Source organism: Ruditapes philippinarum, unplaced genomic scaffold (assembly GCF_026571515.1).
Source record: "Ruditapes philippinarum isolate M1 unplaced genomic scaffold, ASM2657151v2 ctg1893_1_1_1_1, whole genome shotgun sequence".
Classification (NCBI taxonomy): Eukaryota; Metazoa; Mollusca; class Bivalvia; order Venerida; family Veneridae; genus Ruditapes; species Ruditapes philippinarum.
The window spans coordinates 76,607-98,232 of record NW_026854917.1 but is presented as its reverse complement, the minus strand read 5'-3'; the positions used below and the strand labels follow the sequence as shown (position 1 = coordinate 98,232).

Genomic DNA, 21,626 nt, shown 5'->3' with positions numbered 1-21,626 from the left:
GGCCAATTTTGACACCAGGGCTTTTATTTGAACAAACTTGGTAGACACTCACTAGACGATGTTTCATGCTTAGTATCTAAACTCTAGCTATTTGGTTTTTTTCAAAGAAGATTTTTAAGTCTTTGCTATACACATATAAGGAAAATCAATGTCCCCTGGGGTGGCGCCAATTTTGACCCCAGGGCTTTTATTTGAACAAACTTTGTAGACACTCACTAGAAGATGTTTTGTGCTTAATATCTAAACTCTAGCTATTTGAGTTTTTTCAAAGAAGATTTTTTAAGTTTTTGTTATACACATATAAGGAAAATCAATGACCCCGGGGCCGGGCCAATTTTGACCCCAGGGCTTTTATTTGAACAAACTTGGTAGACACTCACTAGAAGATGTTTCATGCTTAGTATCTAAACTCTAGCTATTTGGTTTTTTTCAAAGAAGATTTTTTAAGTTTTTGCTATACACATACAAGGAAAATCAATGACCCCCGGGGCGGGGCCAATTTTGAACCCAGGGCTCTTATTTGAACAAACTTGGTAGACATCTATTAAAACATGTTTCATGCTAAATATCTTAGCTCTAGCTCTTTGGGTTCTTTAAAAGAAGATTTCTAAGTTTTTACTATATGCATATAGGGAAAATCAATGACCCCCTGGGGGGGCCAATTTTGACCCCAGGGCTTTTATTTGAACAAACTTGGTAGACACCCATTAGAAGATGTTTCATGTTAAATTTCTCAGCTCTAGCTCTTTGGGTTCTTTAAAAGAAGATTTTTTAAGTTTTTACTATATGCATATAGGGAAAATCAATGACCCCCTGGGGCGGGGCCAATTTTGACCCCAGTGCTTTTATTTGAACAAACTTGGTAGACACCCATTAGAAGATGTTTCATGCTACATTTCTTAGCTCTAGCTCTTTGGGTTCTTTAAAAGAAGATTTTTTAAGTTTTTACTATATGCATATAGGGAAAATCAATGACCCCCTGGGGCAGGGCCAATTTTGACCCCAGGGCTTTTATTTGAGCAAACTTGGTAGACACTCACTAGAAGATGTTTCATGCCAAATATCTAAGCTCTAGCTAGCTCTTTGGGTTTTTTAGAAGAAGATTTTTAAAGTTTTTTCATTTGGTTGCCATGACAACCAGAGTTGAAACAATTTTCAAAGGTGACCACCAAAGGAACATTCATGTGAAGTTTGGATGAAATTGGCTCAGTGGTTTATGAGGAGATGTCATTTAAAGTAAAAGTTTACGGACGCCGGACGAAAAGCGATCACAAAAGCTCACCCTGTGACAGGTGAGCTAAAAATACTTAATATATCCACATGAAAATACCCAGGTGCACAACTTCACATGCTGATCAACATTTCTGTAAGGTTTAATGACTCTAGGTCAGTTGTCAATTACTTTTTGAGCTATGTGCGACACAAAAAAGGAACGGACAGATGGAAGGATGGATGGACAAGGGTAAATCTAAATCCCCCCATAGTAGGGGCACAAAAAGAATAGCGGACAGACGGCGATTAATGTATGGACAGAATAGCAAATGCAACAGGCGGATTTTTAAATCACCCTTTTTCTTCGGAAAGGTAGGGGACAATAAGAGGATCATATTTAAAATCTCACTGTATTCATTTGATTAAGGAATATACAAATATAGCGTTAACATAGTAAATATGGAAGGACGACATATAATTGTTGATCTTGAAAGCAGTTCAAGTAAGCTCAGAAAACCAAGTGGAAAAAGTTGATTTTTTTAAAATTTTCAAATGATCGTAAGGATTGTACATAGCAAGTTTGATGGTAAATTAACGCTTCATTATTAAAGGTAAGAATAAACAATGCAATGCAAATTTCCACATATTTTAATATATATCTACAGCTGGTGAACATTTATTACATCAAGCCTTTCTTACAGCTTTACGATACATAAAAAATTAAGCATTGTATAACTTTATCACTTAAAACAAACCTCAGATACAAAAGTTGTTGAAATCAATTTATCACATAGCAAACGTAAAATACAATGTAGCTGTTTATCATTCATACATCAGTTTTAAATAAAATTTAAAACTCCAACACAATCATCCAATGCATTAGTATCATTATCCAAGGGAATGTTAAAATTTGATTCCCATCATGTACACAATAAATGGTAAAGACATTGATGTTTGAAGACAACAAATACATTAGCTTTAAATAAGAAAGTTAACAATGCCTTATGAAAGATAAGAAAATTATCCAGCTCAACAGTTTGAAGTCAGTTTGTATCATAGCTTAATCACTACTTCACAATTCCATCAAAATGTTTAGTCTTAAATCAAAAAGTCTCAATTAATGGACTAACTGAATGTACATTTTGTGATGGCTTAACAAATGTTTAAAACAGATGATTTCTACTCTTAGGCTGTAAATATCAAGGACATCATTTCACTCAAGTAGCTTCAATGACATGCAAAAGCTCAAAATCATATCTTTTTTTAATTCTTTCATAACTTAAAATGGAAAAATATGCAAAATGTCATAAAGAAATATCCTTTAGAGTTAAATTATTATTTTTATTTTTTATTATTCTTAAAGATGATTTTATTGTCACTTATACAACAGAGCATTTGCTCATTATTCATTTTATAACAATACATGGAGAAAAAAAAGGTTAAAAAAATAGCAATATCAGTTATGACTTACAGATTCTTATGATGGCGATTCATATAATTAATTTACAATTATAACAATTGATTACTTTTGAAGTCAGTGTCACTGTCAGAGATGGTGTAAACTATGTATATTCACATAAATGTACATGCACAAATATTTTTCTTATCCAATTACAAGCTTCTAAAGAAAACAGATTGTGAGATTTAATATTCAGATAACATTAAAGATTGGAACAAAGATAAATAACTGTTTTTGTTAGTTCGATTTTTACCCAGATTTTAACATATTTTTTGTTAAATCTCAATGGTCAGTTTACCAAACAATCTTTCCTGGATAACTTACCAGTAATTACCAATTTATACACAAGTGACCAACTACTAACACCACACAGTGTCTATTCTAGGACGCGCGATTGCGCGATTCACGCTAGTATTTCAGAGATCGCGCACAATTCAAAATCATGTGCGTGAAAATCGCGCATCTATAAAAAAAGTAAAAAAAAACGTAAAACTTCCATCCCACATTATATTTGGTTGTTTTGTTTACATTTACACCGAAAACCGAAGGGAGGTAACTGTACGCTAATTATAATAATTAAGTACCGTATGGTATTGGTTACGCGAGTTGACGGAAATTAACGGAATGTTCCGTATCGACCGGACTGGTGTGCTAGGTCTGACAGTTGGGCGCCATTTTAGTGTAGTAAATAATCAAGAAAAATGAGGCAATTCCTAGCTTGGCTACGATCTAAACATGAAAGATAGGCCGATTATTTGTATTGCCAATCCCTTTATAATCAATCGCGGCAGTTCTGTAATAATATGTTTTCGTTTAAAAATTAAGGGGGGACAACTTCTGCTGCCTTAAATAAATATTATTGTTTTAATTATTTCATCATCATCGGTTGAACGCCTCAGTGTAAACTTAATGCAGATGACTTAACATTGGCAGTTTATATTGGCACCCCTTGATTTTGAAAATCGCCCCCTTTTTTGAAATAGAGGGGGGAAAATCACCCCTATTTTTCATTTCCTAGAATAGACACTGACCACATGATTTCTGAATCAGTTGCGAGACAAAATGATCAAGATCACTTGTTAAGAAGAAATTTCTCCAGCCAGACAATCAAACCAGGGACCACCATGATTATAAAACCAAACTGATGACATTTAAAAATTTTAATGCTAATCCGGAAAATTCAATTAAGGCATTTAACAAACATTATATTCTATATGACTAAAATTCTTGGTTTTGTTAAAATACCTAAAAATTCTATTTCCTCAATACCGTGATAGTATTTTGTACTCCTACTCCACCATACTTTAAAATGAATACAAAAAAATAAGCTTAAAAGACTCCAAAATCACAAAAAGATTAATTTCTGTCTAAAAAAGTTAACTGTTTGAATGTCAAATTTAAGAAAACAAAAAATCATTAAATTGATCAACAAAGCATCTTTTCATATTTACATTACAAGCATACAATTTATATACATCCCTAACTCAATAGTTAGAAGCTTAACAAGAAATACAACAATATCTTAAACAAAGTACCAGCAACTAAAATATACATATATGCACCATTCTTTAAAATGAATACTAGTCTCGGACATATTTCACACAGTCATAAAATCTTTGCACACAATTCAACTTTTATTCACATGCAACATCAGCTAAAGCATATATTTTTTTCCTTCATGATATACGCAAAGGGAATGATAAGTTTTGCAGATTTCTTTTCTGTCTTTAACATATTCATGTAGCAGTAATCTTTTCACATTTCAGCTGTACAAATACCTATTTTAGACAATGCTTTTAAGTACAACACTTTTAAGGAAGTCCAACAAAAATATGAAGTATATTTTGAAGTGTGTTTCACATGCAATAAAATATGTACAAGAATAAACAGATCAACTGCTTCTATTACCAGCACATTAACAACTATTAAATCATTATTTATTGTACTGGTTGAACAGATTCTTGCTGAACAGTGGCATCATCCTGCACTGCATACTGTACGGTACCTCCCTGATTAACTATTGCTTGAGTTACCTCATTTGGATCATTGGTCTGCACAATTATAATCGTCTCCTGCCCTTCCTGACCTTGAACAGCCTGAATGGTCTGATACTGACCATCTCCTACCATCGCAGCATACTGCCCTTCTGATACAGTGACATAAGTCTGCCCATCTTCTCCTTGTAATTGCTCAATTCCCTCCCCTTCTTCATCTTCACCATCCATTTCTTGCTTCACAAAGCTCTCGTCATCTTCATCATCTTCATATTCTATCTCGTATTTTCTTACTATGGCTTGTGCAGATTCCCCAGCAGAAACATGAATTTCTCCTATATGCTCCAGCAACTTCTTCTTCCTTTTGAATGTTTCCTGGCACATATCACATTGATATGGACTCAGCTTCTTGTGCACAAGCTGGATGTGCGACATCAGGTTAGACTTGTTATTAAAACAGCGTCCACAATCATGGCATTTGTGGGGACGTTCTCCAGTGTGAATCAACATGTGACGATCCACATGGTACTTCTTCGTGAATCTTTTCTCGCAGACTGAACAGATAAAGATCTTTTGGTTTGGAGATTTCCAGCCTTCATGTACACGCTTGGTATGGCCAATTAGAGCTCCCAGTGTCTTGAAAGCGGCCTTGCATGTATTACAGAGATACTGACGAGTATGCAAATGCATCCCTTTGATGTGGGTGTTCAGATTTCCTCGGAAAGCAGAAGCATAATCGCAATGTGGGCATTTGTAAGGTCTTCTGCCAGAGTGGACAGTTCTCATGTGGGAACTCATTCCAGTTTTTAATACAACCTTTCCACAAATGGGGCATGGAATCTGCATGCGGTTTTGCTGATGAAGTTCCATATGACGTTTAAGATTTTTTGACATCTTACCACATTCAGGACAAGGTTCTCCATCTTCATTCTCACCCATTGTTGACACTTTCATGATTCTTTCTCTCCATTTAGCATTTCTCATTTCTTCTTCAAAATCAGGTTCATCTTTATGCTTGGTTTTGATATGTTTAACTAACCCTATAAATGCCTTGTCACAGAATGGACACTTCAAAGCCTCTTCTGCATTTCTCTTGAAAGAACGTCTCCTGTTTTCAGTATCCTCAAACAAACCTAAACCGTCATCTTTAAAACGACGTTTACGTGGAGAATCATCCATATCCCATTCTTCACCTTCAATACCTAGAGGACCAAATCTCTTCTTTTTCAATCTTGGATCAGTCTGGGTCATAACAGTCCTTTTACCTGGAGATTCACTGAAGGTTACAACTTCTACAAAGTTCTCAAGCTCGGGTGTTTCAATAGGGGTTTGAGTAGAAAATGTTTTCATTGCAGGAACAGGAGTTGCTGCTACTGGCTTGAGCTCAATAGTTTCTCCCTGGTTAGAAGTTGATGGCTGGGGATCATGGTCTACATCTTCAAAACTGTACGGGTCATTATCAGTTCCCTGATGGTCCCTTCTTATTACAGCTTGTTCATATTCCTCATCTTCCTCCATTTCCTCCTCCTCATCAAATTCTTCAAGCTCTTCCTCCTCTTCTTCATCAACATCTTCATTAACATCCCTCATTTCCATTTGTCCTCTCATTTTCTTTGCAGGAGAAGAATATTCTATTCCAAACATTTCAGCTCGTTTTCTTTCTATCAAAGGGTTCTCAAATTCTTCATCTTCTTCCAATTCTTCTACTTCCTCCTCATCCTCCTCCTCACTTTCTTCAACTTTTTTTGATTTTCTTTTAGGTGTACCTTTTTGCACAGGTGTTGCCGATTTTGATGGCCTACCTCTTTTTCTAGGCGATATCTCTTCTTCCTCAACTTCTTCTAACTCCTCATCATCTATATCCTCCTTGACAATCTTCTTTCCCCGTCCTCTACCTTTTTTTGGAGATGGGGTTGGGCTTTCTTCAACATCTTCATCAGTATTCTTCCTGCCTCTACCTCTTCCTCTCCCTTTTGGAGTAGGTGTTGATTTAGCATCCTCTGTAACTTTTCTTTGCTCTTCCTCTACCCTTCTTTACAGGTGTTTCTTCTTCAATTTCTTCCTCTTTTATATCTTCTTCCATTTCTTCAGCTGCCTCCTTAATTGCCTTACTTGATTTACCAGGTGTGTCAACAGATCCTCTTGTACGTTTGGGATACAGTTTCTTGTCATCATCTTCTACAATTTCTTTTCAGCTGATTTAGACACTTTTGCTGGTCTTCCTCTTCTTGGTGTAACCTTTTCCTCAGTCTCATCAGATTTGCCAGAGGACTGTCTTGCTCTCCTTCCACGTCCCCTTGTTTCTTTAGCAGGAGCCTCAGCTTCAATCACAGGAGCATCCTCATCTTGGTTTACATCATTCTCATTAAACTTCCTTCTCCTCCACTAAAACTGGAGGAGACATTGACTTATCCTTAACAGCATTGCCAGAATCACCCTCTGAAACAGTATTGATTTGACCCCCAGTATTTATAATATCAGTTGATACTTTGACAACCGGCTTCAATGCCAGCAACAAGCTGTTTGCTTTCATTAACCTGACTCCTCCAAGAGTATGTATTTCTCAGGAACTATAGCAGGCTCTGTCACAGGGACTTGGTCAAAGTCAGCAATTACCTGGGATGAACTGTTGTCATTGGCAACCTGAAATGAATATGACATTGCTTAGCTTATCGTATCGAAAGCTGTTCATTTAATTTTGATTCATAAGATGATTACAACTCTGAACAAGAGCACCGCTAGGTGGAGCATTATATGCCCGAAAGTGTTTTTTTTAGTAAGGATGAAGCATTTGTAAGACATGGGAATTAGCCGTTCATACTATAAAATTTTACAGCTGTAGGTTGATTAATACTTAAGTTATTAATAATGACCTTAACCTTTGACCTTGTGACCCCAAAATCAATAGGGGTCTTCTATCTAATATGGACAATCATCCTAAAAAGTTTGAATATTGTGGGCCAAATGGAACTTTAGTTATGCTCCGGAAAGCGTTTTCAATTTTAAGACAATAGTGACCTTGACCTTTTGACCTCAAAATCAATAGGGGTCTTCTACCCAATATGGACAATAATCCTATGAAGTTTGAATATTGTGGGCCAAATGGAACTTAAGTTGTGCTCCAGAAACTGTTTTCAGTATCAAGGTAATAGTGACCTTGACCTTTGACCTTGTGACCCCGAAATCAATAGGGGTCTTCTACCCAATATGGACAATCACCCTATGAAGTTTGAACATTGTGGGTCAAATGGAACTTAAGTTATGCTCCAGAAACTGTTTTCAGTTTTAAGGTAATAGTGACCTTGACCTTTGACCTTTTGACCCCAAAATCAATAGGGGTCTTCTACACAATATGGACAATCATCCTATGAAGTTTGTACATTGTGGGCCAAATGGAACTTAAGTTATGCTCCAGAAACCAAATTGCTAACGGACGGACATACAGACAGACGGACACCAGGGGGTATAACATAATATGCCCTTTCGGGCATATAAAAACATTCAAAGATATGTTATGCCTTAAATTTATTTCACAGCATATTATTCTTGATTCTTCATGACATGCAGTACCCCACCTTTATTACTCTGTTGACTTATCATATGTTAATATTAGAGAAACAAGATAATTTTAATTACCAAGTGCCACCCTGGTATTAGTCAGTGGTAACAGCATCTTCTTGGAAATAAATCTATATGACTACGTAATCTTAGCTTGTTATTTGTATCACATGAAAAACATGATGTAAAAACAGAATCAAACTTAAAGTGAACAGACCTTGAGACATTAAAGTCTGTCAGTTAAAGAACTTTTCTTCTTAATTAATTGCATTTAAAAGTTAGTGAACCTAAAAAAAATTAAAAATGTTGTGTTGATATAAATCAAATGCTTAAATAAACTTCATTGAGCAACTAGTAGTTCATTAAATATCATCATAGCGACTTTCAAATACACATTTGTTTATTTTCAGTGCCATATACATGTATATTTTATATGTATCTACATATAAAGGTGTACATGTATATTTTGTGAAATAAAATTAGAAAAAAATCCAATGATATAACTCTATTTTGATGATCACTTCTCCCTAAATTTTAAGACTTCTCCCTATTTTTCCTGAAGGGAGAAGTCACTTCTCTCTAAATTTTCAGTCCAAGGTAGTCCCTGTGTACTAAAATGTTCTACCATTGATGGTGATAATTTAACTAAGTAGTCAGTAAACAGGAAGTGGATGAGCAATTGACCTGAAATCAAATCCCACAGTATGGGACCAGGTGTTATTGCTGAATACCAAATAACAAGGTTGTGGTAAGTAGTTGCTGAAAAACTGTTACAAAAATTTAATACCATTGACCATTTATGATGGAAATTTAACAAAGTCGGTTAACAGGAAGTGCATGCAGGGCCTTTTTACCCTTCTGTACTGTAGCCGGTATTCGGCTACTTCCCCAAGCCAACTTACTACCTTTTTTCCCCAAAAAACAGTATAAAATTCCCCTTCTTGCAAAGATTTTCCCTTTCAGAGAAATGTAACATCAAAGAAAAAAATTTGTTTAACTTTCTTGTTTAAAAATAGATCATTGTTTTTGTCCAATGAAAGCTAATTATTCAATAACCCACTAGAGGGATACCTCAAATCAAAGACCCTCACATGTCATACATAAATTTTCTATAATTAGGAAATATGAGTTAATGTATTCTTAGGCAAATAAAAAGTGGCAATAAATTAATCTGTAAAAAAATCCCTGTAACTTATGTTGGACAGAAAGCTCCTAAAATAAGTGTGTTTGGGGGAAAATATGCAAATATATTTTGATATTTCCCCCAAATGTATGATTTAAATAAGTCTTTATTTATAGTAATAACGGTTAAACTGCCAGTGGAAAATGTGATTTTTTTCCTCAAAAGTATTAAAACCGCACATTTTTTCCTCACAAAAAGGGCTTGGGCGCCTTCCCCAAAACTAGTGAAAAGGCCCTGGCATGAGCGAAAGACCTGAAATTCTCTCCCACAGTATGGGACCATGTGTTAATGCTGTATACCTATTATCAAGAGGCTGTGATAAGTACTTGCTGAGAAAACTGTTACGAAAATCAGCAAACAGGAAGTGGATGAGCCACAGACCTGAAAGCGAATCCCACGGTAAGGGACTATGGGTTTATGCTGTATTCCAAATATAAATAGGCTGTGATAAGTAGTTGCTGAGAAAACTGAGATAAAAATTTCCCCACCCACCCAACATTCACCATCCTATTACCCGGGTTTGCACCTGTGCAACCAAGCCAAAAATTGTTTGATGAATTGAAAAGTTGTGGTCTGGATACAAAACAGGCTCTTTTAACAGACAGGTCTTGTTTAGCTTTGACCTTTAAGTGTGGCCTTGGGTCTGGGTTTTGTCAATGACACATCCTTTTATTTTTGTAAACATTTGTGTCAAATTATTTCTAAATCCCTAGATGGATGAAAAAGTTATTGACCAGACATGCAATAAACATTATATCAGGTAAAGTGAACTTTGATCTCCAATTGTGACCTTGACTTGAAGGTTGGGGTCTGGGTGTTGCACATGACACATTATTTTTCACAATCCCTTGATGAACGACTGAGCTATGGACTGGACAAGAAGTGAGACTGACAGATAGATTGGCAGAGGGAGAATTTCTATACCCTGCAGTTTCCTCTAAAAAGCAGTGGAAAATTAGACAAAGCATGAATATAGATCCCCTTTTTTCCAAGGGCGTGACTGAAAAAAACATTTGTAGAGATAAGCAAGATGGTTTAACAGTCTGTGAAGTTTGGTCAAAATTTACCTTGGGATTGAGATGTTTTAAGAAGTTTGTGGATAATGATGACAGACTTAATGCCATTACAAAAGCTCAGTTTGGAGCATTTTTTGCTCCAAGAGCTAACAACAATCTAAATTTCGCTTGATTAGGACAGTCTCATTATTTCTTTATCATGTATAACCAAAAATGTCTTAATTCAATTTAAATGTTAAATAACTTACATTGGCTGCAGCAAGTGTCTGAGTCTGGCCAACATCATTACCAGTATATGCTGAAACATACAATTAAAATATGTCTTATCTGTTGGCTTGTGTTTTATTTTTCAGGCAGTACATATCATGCACAGTACTATACCTCACAGTGCCAAGCTATCAGACTTTACAAAATGAGTTTGACTGTCACACATGACCAATAAACAAGAGGGCCCTGGATCGCTCACCTGGGAAATATGTCAAAATGTTAAAGTGGAGACCCTTTCACCTGAGAAAAAATAGCCAAAATTTAAACATCGTGAAAAATACAGGATTTACAGTACATACATGGAAAATCAATGACCTGGGGCAGGGCCAAATTTGACCCAGGGCTTTCATTTGAACAAACTTGGAAGACATCCACTAGAAGATGTTTTATGCAAAATATCTAAGAGTTTTAAGTTTTAACTATATACATGTATATATAAAACAAGAGGGCCATGATGGCCCTGAAGTCGCTCACCTGTACATAGGCCCCCGGAGCAGGGCCAGTTTAAAGCCCGAGGCTTTTATTTGAACAAACTTTGTAGACAACCATTAGAAGATGTTTCATGCTAAACATCTAAGGTCTAGCTTGTTGGGATTTTTATAAGAAGATTTTTTTAAGTTTTTTCTTTACACATATAGTTAAAAACAATGACACACCTGGGGCAGGGCCAGTTTTGGCCCCAGGGCTTTTATTTGAACAATCTTTGTAGACACTTACTAGAAAATGTTTCATGCTTAATATCTAAACTCTAGCTATTCAGGCTTTTTAAAAGAAGATTTTTAAGTTTTTGCTATACTCGTATAAGGAAAATCAATGTCCCCCGGGGCGGGGCCAATTTTGACTCCAGGGCTTTTATTTGAACAAACTTTGAAGACACTCAGTAGAAGATGCTTCATGCTTAATATCTAAACTCTTGATATTTGAGTTTTTTCAAAGAAGATTTTTCAACTTTTGCTATAGTTTTACACATATAGGGAAAATGAATGATCTCTGGGGTGGGGCCAATTTTGACCCCAGGGGTTTTATTTGAACAAACTTTGTAGACAATCACTAGAAGATGTTTCATGCTTAGAATCTAAACTCTAGCTATTTGGTTTTTTCCAAAGAAGATTTTTTAAGTTTTTCCTATATACATATAAGGAAATTTGGAAAATCAATGACCCCCAGGGCCGGGCAAATTTTGACCCCAGGCCGTTTATTTGAACAACCTTGGTAGACACCCATTAGAAGATGTTTCATGCTAAATATCTTAGCTCTAGCTCTATGGGTTCTTTAAAAGAAGTTTTTTAAAGTTTTTACTATATGTATAAATGGAAAATCAATGACCCCCTGGGGTGGGGCCAACTTTGACACCAGGGCTTTTATTTGAACAGTCTTGGTAGACATCCATTAGAAGATGTTTCATGCTAAATATCTTAGCTCTAGCTCTTTCAGGTTCTTTAAAAGAAGATTTTTTTAAGTTTTTACTATAATTATATTGGGAAAATCAATGACCCCCTGGGGCGGGGCCAATTTTGACCCCAGGGCTTTTATTTGTACAAACTTGGTAGACAACCATTAGAAGATGTTTCATGCTAAATATCTTAGCTCTAGCTCTTTGGGTTCTTTAAAAGAAGATTTTTAAAGTTTTTACTATATGCATATAGGGAAAATCAATGACCCCCTGGGGCGGGGCCAATTTTGACCCAAGGGCTTTTATTTGAACAAACTTGGTAGACACTCACCAGAAGATGTTTCATGCCAAAAATCTAAGCTCTAGCTCTTTGGGTTTTTTATAAGAAGATATTTTAAGTTTTTTCTTTTGGTTGCCATGGCAACCAGAGTTCTGCATGGAATGGGGGACAGTAGTGGATTATCTTCCCTTGATAAAAACCGAGGTTAACCAAAATGTAAGTAGGTCCAAATATTTGGAATCCTTTGCTTTTATCGTTGAGTTTTATATAAGACAGGTTGATATGTCTTAATCAATTATTTACACATGCATCAACAAATATGTAAACCTTAAGGAAAAAATGTTTAATTTATGTCAACAGATTCTACATCTTATCGCAATATCTAATCTGAATATTACAAATGATCATAATTAGCCCTAATTAATTCAGTTTGCTACAAAGAAATAGGCGATAAAGTCCGAGTAATCCAATAGCTTAGGACCTATCTATTTATAGGGAGTACTCATGGGAGGTTATTCACTACTGTCCCTCATTAAATTCTTTGAACAATTTTCAAAGGTGACCACCAAAGGAACATTCCTGTGAAGTTTGGATGAAATTGGCTTAGTGGTTTATGAGGAGATGCCATTTAAAGTAAAAGTTTACGGACGACGGACGGAAGCCGGACGAAAAGTGATCACAAAAGCCCACCCTGTCACTTTGTGACAGGTGAGCTAAAAATCAATGACCCCCTGGGGCGGGGCTAATTTTGACCCAAAGGCTTTAATTTAACAAGAGCTGTCCGTAAGACAGCACGCTCGACTTTTTTAGTGCTTGCCTATAATACAAAACATTGACAGTTAAGGGCCATAATTCAAATAAAATCTTTGACAGAATTACCTTCTCCTGGACATGTTTGGGAATCATGATTGTAAACAAGTATTCCAACTTTCAAATTAATATCTCAAACAGTTCAGTCAAAAAGTGGACTGGTACTAAAAACTTAACCAAGATTCTAAGTCGATAAAAGGCCTTAATTTTTAAAACAAATCCTTGACAGAGTTACCTTCTCTTGCGTACAGATGGGGGTAATGATGTGAAATAGCATTAAAAGTTTCAAAGCAATATCTCAAAGGGTTAAGGCAATAAGTGGATTTTACCCATATTCAATGTATTTTCTAAGTCAAAAAGGGGCATAATTCTGTCAAAAACCTTGACAGAGTTATGTCCTCTTGTCTGTTGATGAAGGTCGTGATGGTAAACAAGTATGGTCAGTTTCAAAGCAATACCTCCAATGGTTTGAAATAAAGTGAGGTGGTACAAAAAACTTAACCAAGCTCAATACACTTTCTAAGTCAAAAAAGGGCCATAATTCTGTCAAAAACCTTGACAGAGTTATGTACTCTTGTCTGTAGATGGAGGTTATGATGGTGAACAAGTATGGTAAGTTTCAAAGCCATACTTGTAATACTTCTGAAATAAAGTGGGGTGGTACGAAAAACTTAACCAAGGTGTGACGCCAACGCTAACGCTAACGCCGACGCCGGGGCGAGTAGGATAGCTCCCCTTTTCATAGAAAAGTCGAGCTAAAAAAACTTTGTAGAGACCCATTTGAAGATGTTTCATGTTTAAAGTGACATTATGCTCATTTTATTTTCTCTTTGTCAAATTGTTTTTAATTGACTATATATTTCAATGAACTGGTCGTTATAATAGTGATTGACCAACACATGATATTTGAAAATGTTTAGGGTAAAAATAAATCTACCTAAATATATAAAAAGACTGCCCCACTCTTTTTATAAATTGAAAGTTACAGATACATTCCGACGGATAATTACACACTTTTCACACGGCCTAGTGAGTTATTGATCGTTCATGTGAAGTATATTATAAATTGAAAGGAATTAGGAGAAAATGTTAACTTATTTTGACTTTCAGCTGTTCACTCTATATCTACCAATGGATGGGCATAATGTCACTTTAATATCTAGGCCTTTGCTCTTTGTGTCTTTTTAAAGAAGACTTTTTTTTAAGTTTTTACTATAGACATGTAAGGAAAACCAGACCCCCGGGCAGGGCCAATTTTGACCTGAAGGATTTTATTTGAACAAACTTGATGGACACTCACTAGAAGATGTTTCATGCCAAAAATGTAAGCTCTAGCTATTTGGAATTTTTTACAAGAAAATATTTTAAGTTATACTATATACATATAAGGAAAAGCAATGATCCCCTGGGTGGCCAATATTGACCCTAAGGCCTTTATTTGAGCAAACTTGATAGACACTCACTAGAAAATATTTCATGCCAAATATCTAAGCTTTACCTCTTTGGGATTTTTAAAAGAAAATATTTTTAGTTTTTTCTTTTCTTTGCCATGGCAACCAGAGTTCTGCATGGAATGAAATTCTTTGAACAATTTTTAAAGGTGACCACCAAAGGAACATTCCTGTGAAGTTTAGATGAAATTGGCTAAGCAGTTTATGAAAAGATGTCGTTTAAATAAAAAGTTTACGGACAGATGCCGGACGAAAAGTGATCACAAAAGCTCACCATGTTACTTTGTGACAGGTGAGCTTAAAATTGTAAAGTTTCAATCCAGTTGTCAGGCATCTTCAAATCTAAGATAAGTCATTTATATTCCTAGTATGGCAATGTTTTTATTACTTTATAATACCACGCTTCATTAATGTATAATGTATTTTAATTGAACAAAAGTGTGTCTCACCTTTTAAATATTAATTAAGCAAAACATCTACATACATAGGATTTAAATACTTGGTGTACACAATTTTTTTAAAATTTTATCTACCTTTGACCTCTATAAAAGACGTCTTACCTTTGTCAAAAGAGACATAACTTTGTATGACACTCTGGCTAACACTAGCAGTCACTGAATTTTGAAGTCTTTTTAAAATAGTCTGAATATAAAAGTTCAGTTTAATAATGCAATTACTATATGCAATTCTTCAAGGGCATAAAAAAATATATGAGCCGCGTCACGACAAAACCAACATAATGGGTTTGGACCAGCATGGATCCAGATAAGCCTGCGCAGTCTGATCAGGATCCATGCTGTTCGCTTCCCAACTCTATTACAAGTAGAGAAACTGATAGCAAACAGCATGGATCCTGATCAGACTGCGCGGATGCACAGGCTCATCTGGATCCATGCTGGTTGCAAGCGCACTATGTTGGTTTTGTTGTGACGCGGCTCATATTTAAAATGAAGTTAAATGTCTTACCAGGCTGTCCTGATTGTTGACTGAAAAGTTCCTGGCTCCCATTCAGAAAATCACCCTGAATTATAAAACATTTGTTATAAGCATTAATAATTAGCTATGCTGATGCATAATATTCAATTCTGATTTTTATAAACTAAGGTATTACCTTCCTATAGGTCTCTGAAACCTGACCACAAATATTAAAGAAAAATTGTTAATACTAAAGATTTCTTCTAATGTTTTAACATTGAAATCAATATTGTTATTCTGCGAACATCATGGGCCATTTCTGTTAAACATATATAACGGCTTGGAAAAGATAATCTGATGTGAAGTGGAGTAATACATTTTCAATGCTGTTAACAAATTTAATAATAAGACCACCTAATATATATATATTTATACTGTGTCCTTTCTAGAAATTCAAAAATAGGGGTGAATTTCCCTGTCATTTTAAAGAGTAGGGACAATTTTGGAAAACAATTGGTGCTCTTTTATATCAAGTCAAGACCAGACAGAGACTTTTTATACATAATTTGCAAGGTAGCAATCTATATGGCTCTCTGCCGCTGAATTTTCAGGTCTGCTTTGGGGCAAGATACTATAGTACTATTGAAATGTGCATCCCCTAGAGCCAATGACGACGATGCTTGTTTAGTGTCAGTTTATATAAGAAATAAATTATTCTTTACTATGATGTGATTTGTCTGCACTTTGTTGACATCTTATACATGGAAACGTTCAACTGATGATTTTCAATTTAACAGCAACAAGAATTGTCTTTCTTGGTTTTTTTAACGAAAATACTGATTTAATTTATGTTACAGTGACCTCCCTTTAGTTTCCAGTGTTCATGTAAACAAAAAAAGTTAAAGAGATACTATGCTTATCTTCAGGTGAAAAACTTTCATTGCAAAAATTTATTAAAATCTACAAAAATTTTGCATTAAAATCTACAAAATTCTTACCGAATATGTCTAATTTGAGTAATAGAATGCACTAACTATGTTTGAGAAGCTGCATTTTCTTTCACTGGTCAAGTTAAGTTGGCCCTTTCTTAAAAAAAAACTGACAGTTTTTTTTAATGATAATACCTATTCATACTTCATAATGTTTTAACCTACAGTATGTAAAGTTTAAAACGTAACATATCTTCTCAGTGTGTACTCAAAACATGTTTACTTTACAGACTTTATAGAAATTATCAGTATTTTTAAAAATAATCTTAAGCATAATTCATGTAGATAACAGGAAGTTTAACACTTTTTGAGAAAGTTCATCAATTCAGATGTGGGATCCTCACACACTTATCCCAAAAATATGCAAAAATCTTTGACAAAATAGCCCGCAATCACTTATCCCAGAATAGACACTGCAGATCTTCTTTGAAAATTGTTAACATGATTGACATGAAAAATACAGAATTTTAAAACTGATTGCTGAAACAAGTGAATTATCTCAATAACAAGCCCTTACAAATGATCAATACCATGCCTACAATAACAACACAAGTAAGTGATAAAGACCTGATTCTGGGCAGATTGGTCTGCCATGATAACAGGTGGGACTTCGTCTGTTACATGCTGTATACTTCCATATGCATCCCCTGAAATAATGAGAAAATAATCTGTCAGTTTATTGCAGTTGTAAATGAAATTGAATTCTGCTTATAAATTCTTTAAATTTCCTTTTTTTTTTTTGGCAGAAAGAAGGTAATTTCACACAGTGGGACTTACCACCTCTTAATATAGTAACATTTACAATGTTAAGTATTTCTGGAAGATTATTATAAATTTTTTAAAACAATAAAATAGCAATATACTATTATTATATACAAATATATATATACATTCATTTCATGATTACAATGTTATAATATATTTACATTATATTATATACTATATATTCATGAATTATTTGTTCTGCTTCAAGTTCCACCTCTACATTTCTCATCTCAGCAGGAAACTGTCTCTCCAAGTCCAAGGGCACTGGTGTTTCTTTTAATATAAATTAAGTAAGTATTTTACAAAATATCTGCTTATCATTTACTTACCTTGTCCTTGGTAAAGCACTGCCCCATTATCTGCATATTGAGCACTAACTACTTTACTTTCTGTGACAATAGGCAGCACATTTGACGCTTCCATTTTCACCCTGAAAATGGATTTTATTATTCATTATCTTTAAATATGCATATATATGATCAGTGTTTCTTCATTATTTTTTGGGGGATCATCTTTCATTTCTTATGTTTCTGTATATTTTTTTCATAGGATCATATAGTTGAGTCTGATAATTCATATTTGCTAAATATTTTTATCTACAATTATGGCAATATCATACCCACTAAAAAAAATTAACTTTCAGAGTCCGGGCCAGGAAAAAATCATCTGGGCTGGAAATAAATCTAACTATTTCTAAGGATCCCAGTCCTTGTGGCTGGGAAAAAAAATTTACTTTCGCATTGACTGGACTTAATCTCTGATATTGGAAGTCACATTATATAGGTAAAGATGAAAAAAACATTAAATTTTGGAAGTCACAAGCCAAAATTAAGGAGTAAATGACGCCCAAACTTCCATTAACGGAAGCATTGTATAAACGTTTGGGATTTCGTCTATACCCGCATGCGCAAAAACATTTATATAATAGACCTATTTAAGGGTTTTCCACTATTACCACATGTGTACAGATTAGTGGGAAATGTGATGAAAACCTGTTTAGTTATCAGAATTTTGACCTATAAAACTAATTAAATAATTTTATGGCTTGAATGGGTCAAATATCCTGCATTCTCGCACGCCATTACATGCGAATTTGTTGGGGGTACCGGGTATAGATACCAGCGGTCTGTCTACGCTCTATTTCCTGAATTATATCTATTTACCTCTGGGGAAAATGGTGGTTTCAACAATTAAAAATGTACAATAGGTCTGATACAATAACAATTATAATGGGTTGTTACTTATATTTTATGTTCGGGAACTACTTCTCTTCATACAAAATAATGAATAATTTCGGTACCCTACATCATGTACATGAGGTCTCATAACTAAGGGTTATTCTATGTTTGGCTCACAGGGAAGACTGGGCTTGCCCAACTGTGTTGCCTCATTAAATGAAGTTGTTTCTTACTAATAAAGTCATCGTTTAGAACATAATGAAATTTCCATAATTTGTGTGACGAGCCGAATATTGATGTGTAACAATCAATGTTTTGATGAGCGAGCATTATAAAAAATAAATTTTAAGTAACTACCATATTTTTGTACAGGTACTGCTCGCATGCCAGTTTGGAAAAATGTTCAAAAAGTGTCCAGTTGATGGCCCTTACCAGCAGGCCCACAGTGAAACAGAAAGAAAAAAATATTAAACTAAAAAATACTTTCAAATTTAAACAGAAAAAAATCAGTCCTAGCTACCTGTAATATTTCAGATGTATTTTCCATGTCTAAAAAATGACAGTTAAAATTCAAAATAGGTATTTAGGCATTACACTAACAGTTTCACAGGAATCCGGGTCAGCTCGGCCCTAAAACGTACTCGGCCCCCAAGTCAGCTCAGCCCTATTCCAACTCGGCACGGGTCAACTCGGCCCACTTTTCAATTAATAATATTTAGGTTTGTGTTATCACTATTTATTGTAATTATTGTAATTATTTATAATACAGGGATTGACAGTTTCCGAACTAGCAGCAGACAGGCTTCCTTATCAGTAGAATAGTGAGTAAAGATAACCGATTGCGTATCTCACTGTATTTCTGACTCGTGGTAGGTTTAACCGTAAATTTAAATACCTTCAGTGTCCAACTGACTCATTCATTCAAATTTGATTAGTGACCACCTGCAATTAATTAGAAGCTTATGATATTAAGTAAACACGTTTTGTTTCTTATTTTTTGAATATTACTTTTAATACAAACTGTATCTAAGGAAACACATTTTCATTAGATCTATATTAATTTTATCGAATCTGCAAGACAAATAAATAACTTTTTTTTTCTAAATATATACTTTATTTCCGTAGAAGTAGATCTCCAATGTAAAATTATATAATATTAATAGTAAGAGATTTCTCATTATTCATTTACCTTAACAACATGCAAAGCAAAGTTAATACGTTATATATATTTTTGTAAAGTGGGCCGAGTTGACCCGTGCCGAGTTGGTATAGGGCCGAGTTGACTCTTTTCCTTTCACAGTAGGAAAAGAAAGTTTGTGAATAAGTCAAGGCTAATCTGGCCTAACTAGTTGTCTCTGACCTTTGAAAATTTCATTCAAGATTCAAGCTTGTCTAGAAAGTGACTTCTATGGTCCATGGGTCACAATTGACAAAATACGGTAGTGTGAGTGTGAAAACGTTACAGACTATAAAAGAATGTGCAGATCTACAAATTGATTAAAAAGATCTAGAAAATTATATAATCTGATCAAAATTCGGTCTCCTCTTTCCATTAACACTGGTTCTTTAGTCTATAAGAAATATTAAAACTGTTAAAATGAAGCTCAAATCGTACATTTCCTTTCAAATTTGGTGGTACTTTCGAGTGAACCAAATCCGCCATTTTTCCGTTCTCAATTAAAGCGAAAATTGCAGACCTTTATTTTCAGCATTTATTCCCATGCAATCCCTACGAAACAATGCATGCATCGTCGCAATCGAGGTTACATTTTAGCAGTGACCATTATTTTTGCAAGGTACATAATTTTTATGCAATTCGGGCACAACGTTTGTCCCCCTTCTCAAGGGCACGTAATCAAACTACACGCCATCTTGAATCCTGCATAAATTTCGGTTGCCGGTTATCGCCCATTTAATCATGGCAGCTCAAAGCTTCGCTCTCAAAAAATATTCATATACTTACTAATTTGAGAATTCCTGTTTTTGAAACTTGGTGGAGTCGTAGATAAAGTATTTTTATCATGAATTTTCACACAATTCAAAATGTTAATTTATGTCGCCATTCCCTTTGTCGGTTTTCAGTCCAGGCACGCCGGTTAATGATTACCCATCATGCAACGCGACACACGCAGGCGTGTTTCTTTATGAATGGAAAAATATTGAGCGTGGGAAAATAGGAAATAGTAGAACTTCCCTTTAAAAAATAAAGTATTTAAGTTATATGCATAAAACAATTAAAGATGCATCGATACTACGCTGATATATTTCTTTTAAAAATCAACATAAACTGCCCTCGAGAAAAGTAACAACTGAACAAAAAAAAGAACCAAAAAAAAAACAACAAAAAAAACAAACACGCAAACAAACATGCAACAACAAAACCACGAAAATTGAACAGAGCTAGGGTTTGGAAACAAAAAAAATAATTTTGTTGAGAAGCAAAAAAAATATATATATATAATAATATAAAAAAATAAATAAAAATTAAAAATCTGAAGCGGACAAAATTCACATGCACGTGTTCCATCACTGTCCATATCTATATGAAAAATATGGCGATACTGCATGTTATATTGACTTACAGTTTACCAAATAAGAAAGACCAGTTTCATTAAAATTTGATTTAATAATTCTCATAACATTTAGTATGAAAACTAAGCGACCTTTTTAATGATATCAACAGAGATGATATCTATATGTCTCTGATATTAACAACGCGTGACCTGTGGTTCCAAATTAGCTTGGATGTGCATTATAATTGAAGTCAAGATTTGATAAAAAGAGACATTGTGCACCATGAATATGCAACAACAGTTTATTTAAATAAATTTAAATGACGCTTGCACATGTCTGTCCAACAATTTTAAGTTAAACTAATCACAACTTTTTTTGCAGCAATGTGCCAGGTAGAATCGTCGACAGTGTGTTTTTTTAATCCACCTGAAAATGGAAATGAAGATGTGATACTTATATAGGTCATTCATCAACAGAGCAATGATTATTGAAATAAAATGGATTTTCTTAACTCTTTCACCCTTACACATAGTTTGTTGCAACAAAATATGTATATAACTATGTTAGCCACACAATGGCACCGTCTGATCATAGTCTGCATTGTTCGCTATTCAGTAAATAGGGGCATTGAAAAATGTCAAT

General features: G+C 34.7%; 1 protein-coding gene and 1 pseudogene across 3 annotated transcripts; both read right to left on the bottom strand.

The window, feature by feature from the left end:
- Window positions 1-1,844: 1,844 nt before the first annotated feature.
- Window positions 1,845-7,198, bottom strand: LOC132741509 (zinc finger and SCAN domain-containing protein 12-like; annotated as a pseudogene).
- LOC132741511 (uncharacterized) lies at window positions 7,029-20,592 on the bottom strand. Of its 3 annotated transcripts, none has more exons than XM_060729698.1 (6): window positions 20,434-20,592; window positions 17,622-17,722; window positions 17,095-17,174; window positions 15,590-15,644; window positions 10,671-10,720; window positions 7,029-7,308 (listed from the first exon to the last, which is right to left on the bottom strand). In XM_060729698.1, exons 2-6 carry the CDS (start codon window positions 17,713-17,715, stop codon window positions 7,198-7,200), a joined length of 390 nt encoding a protein of 129 aa, XP_060585681.1. In that variant the 5' UTR covers window positions 17,716-17,722; window positions 20,434-20,592; the 3' UTR covers window positions 7,029-7,197. The 3 variants fall into 3 exon arrangements, with proteins under 3 accessions (XP_060585681.1, XP_060585680.1, XP_060585682.1); XM_060729697.1 differs by lacking the exon at window positions 20,434-20,592 and adding an exon at window positions 20,086-20,330; XM_060729699.1 differs by lacking the exon at window positions 20,434-20,592 and adding an exon at window positions 20,168-20,330.
- Window positions 20,593-21,626: the final 1,034 nt, after the last annotated feature.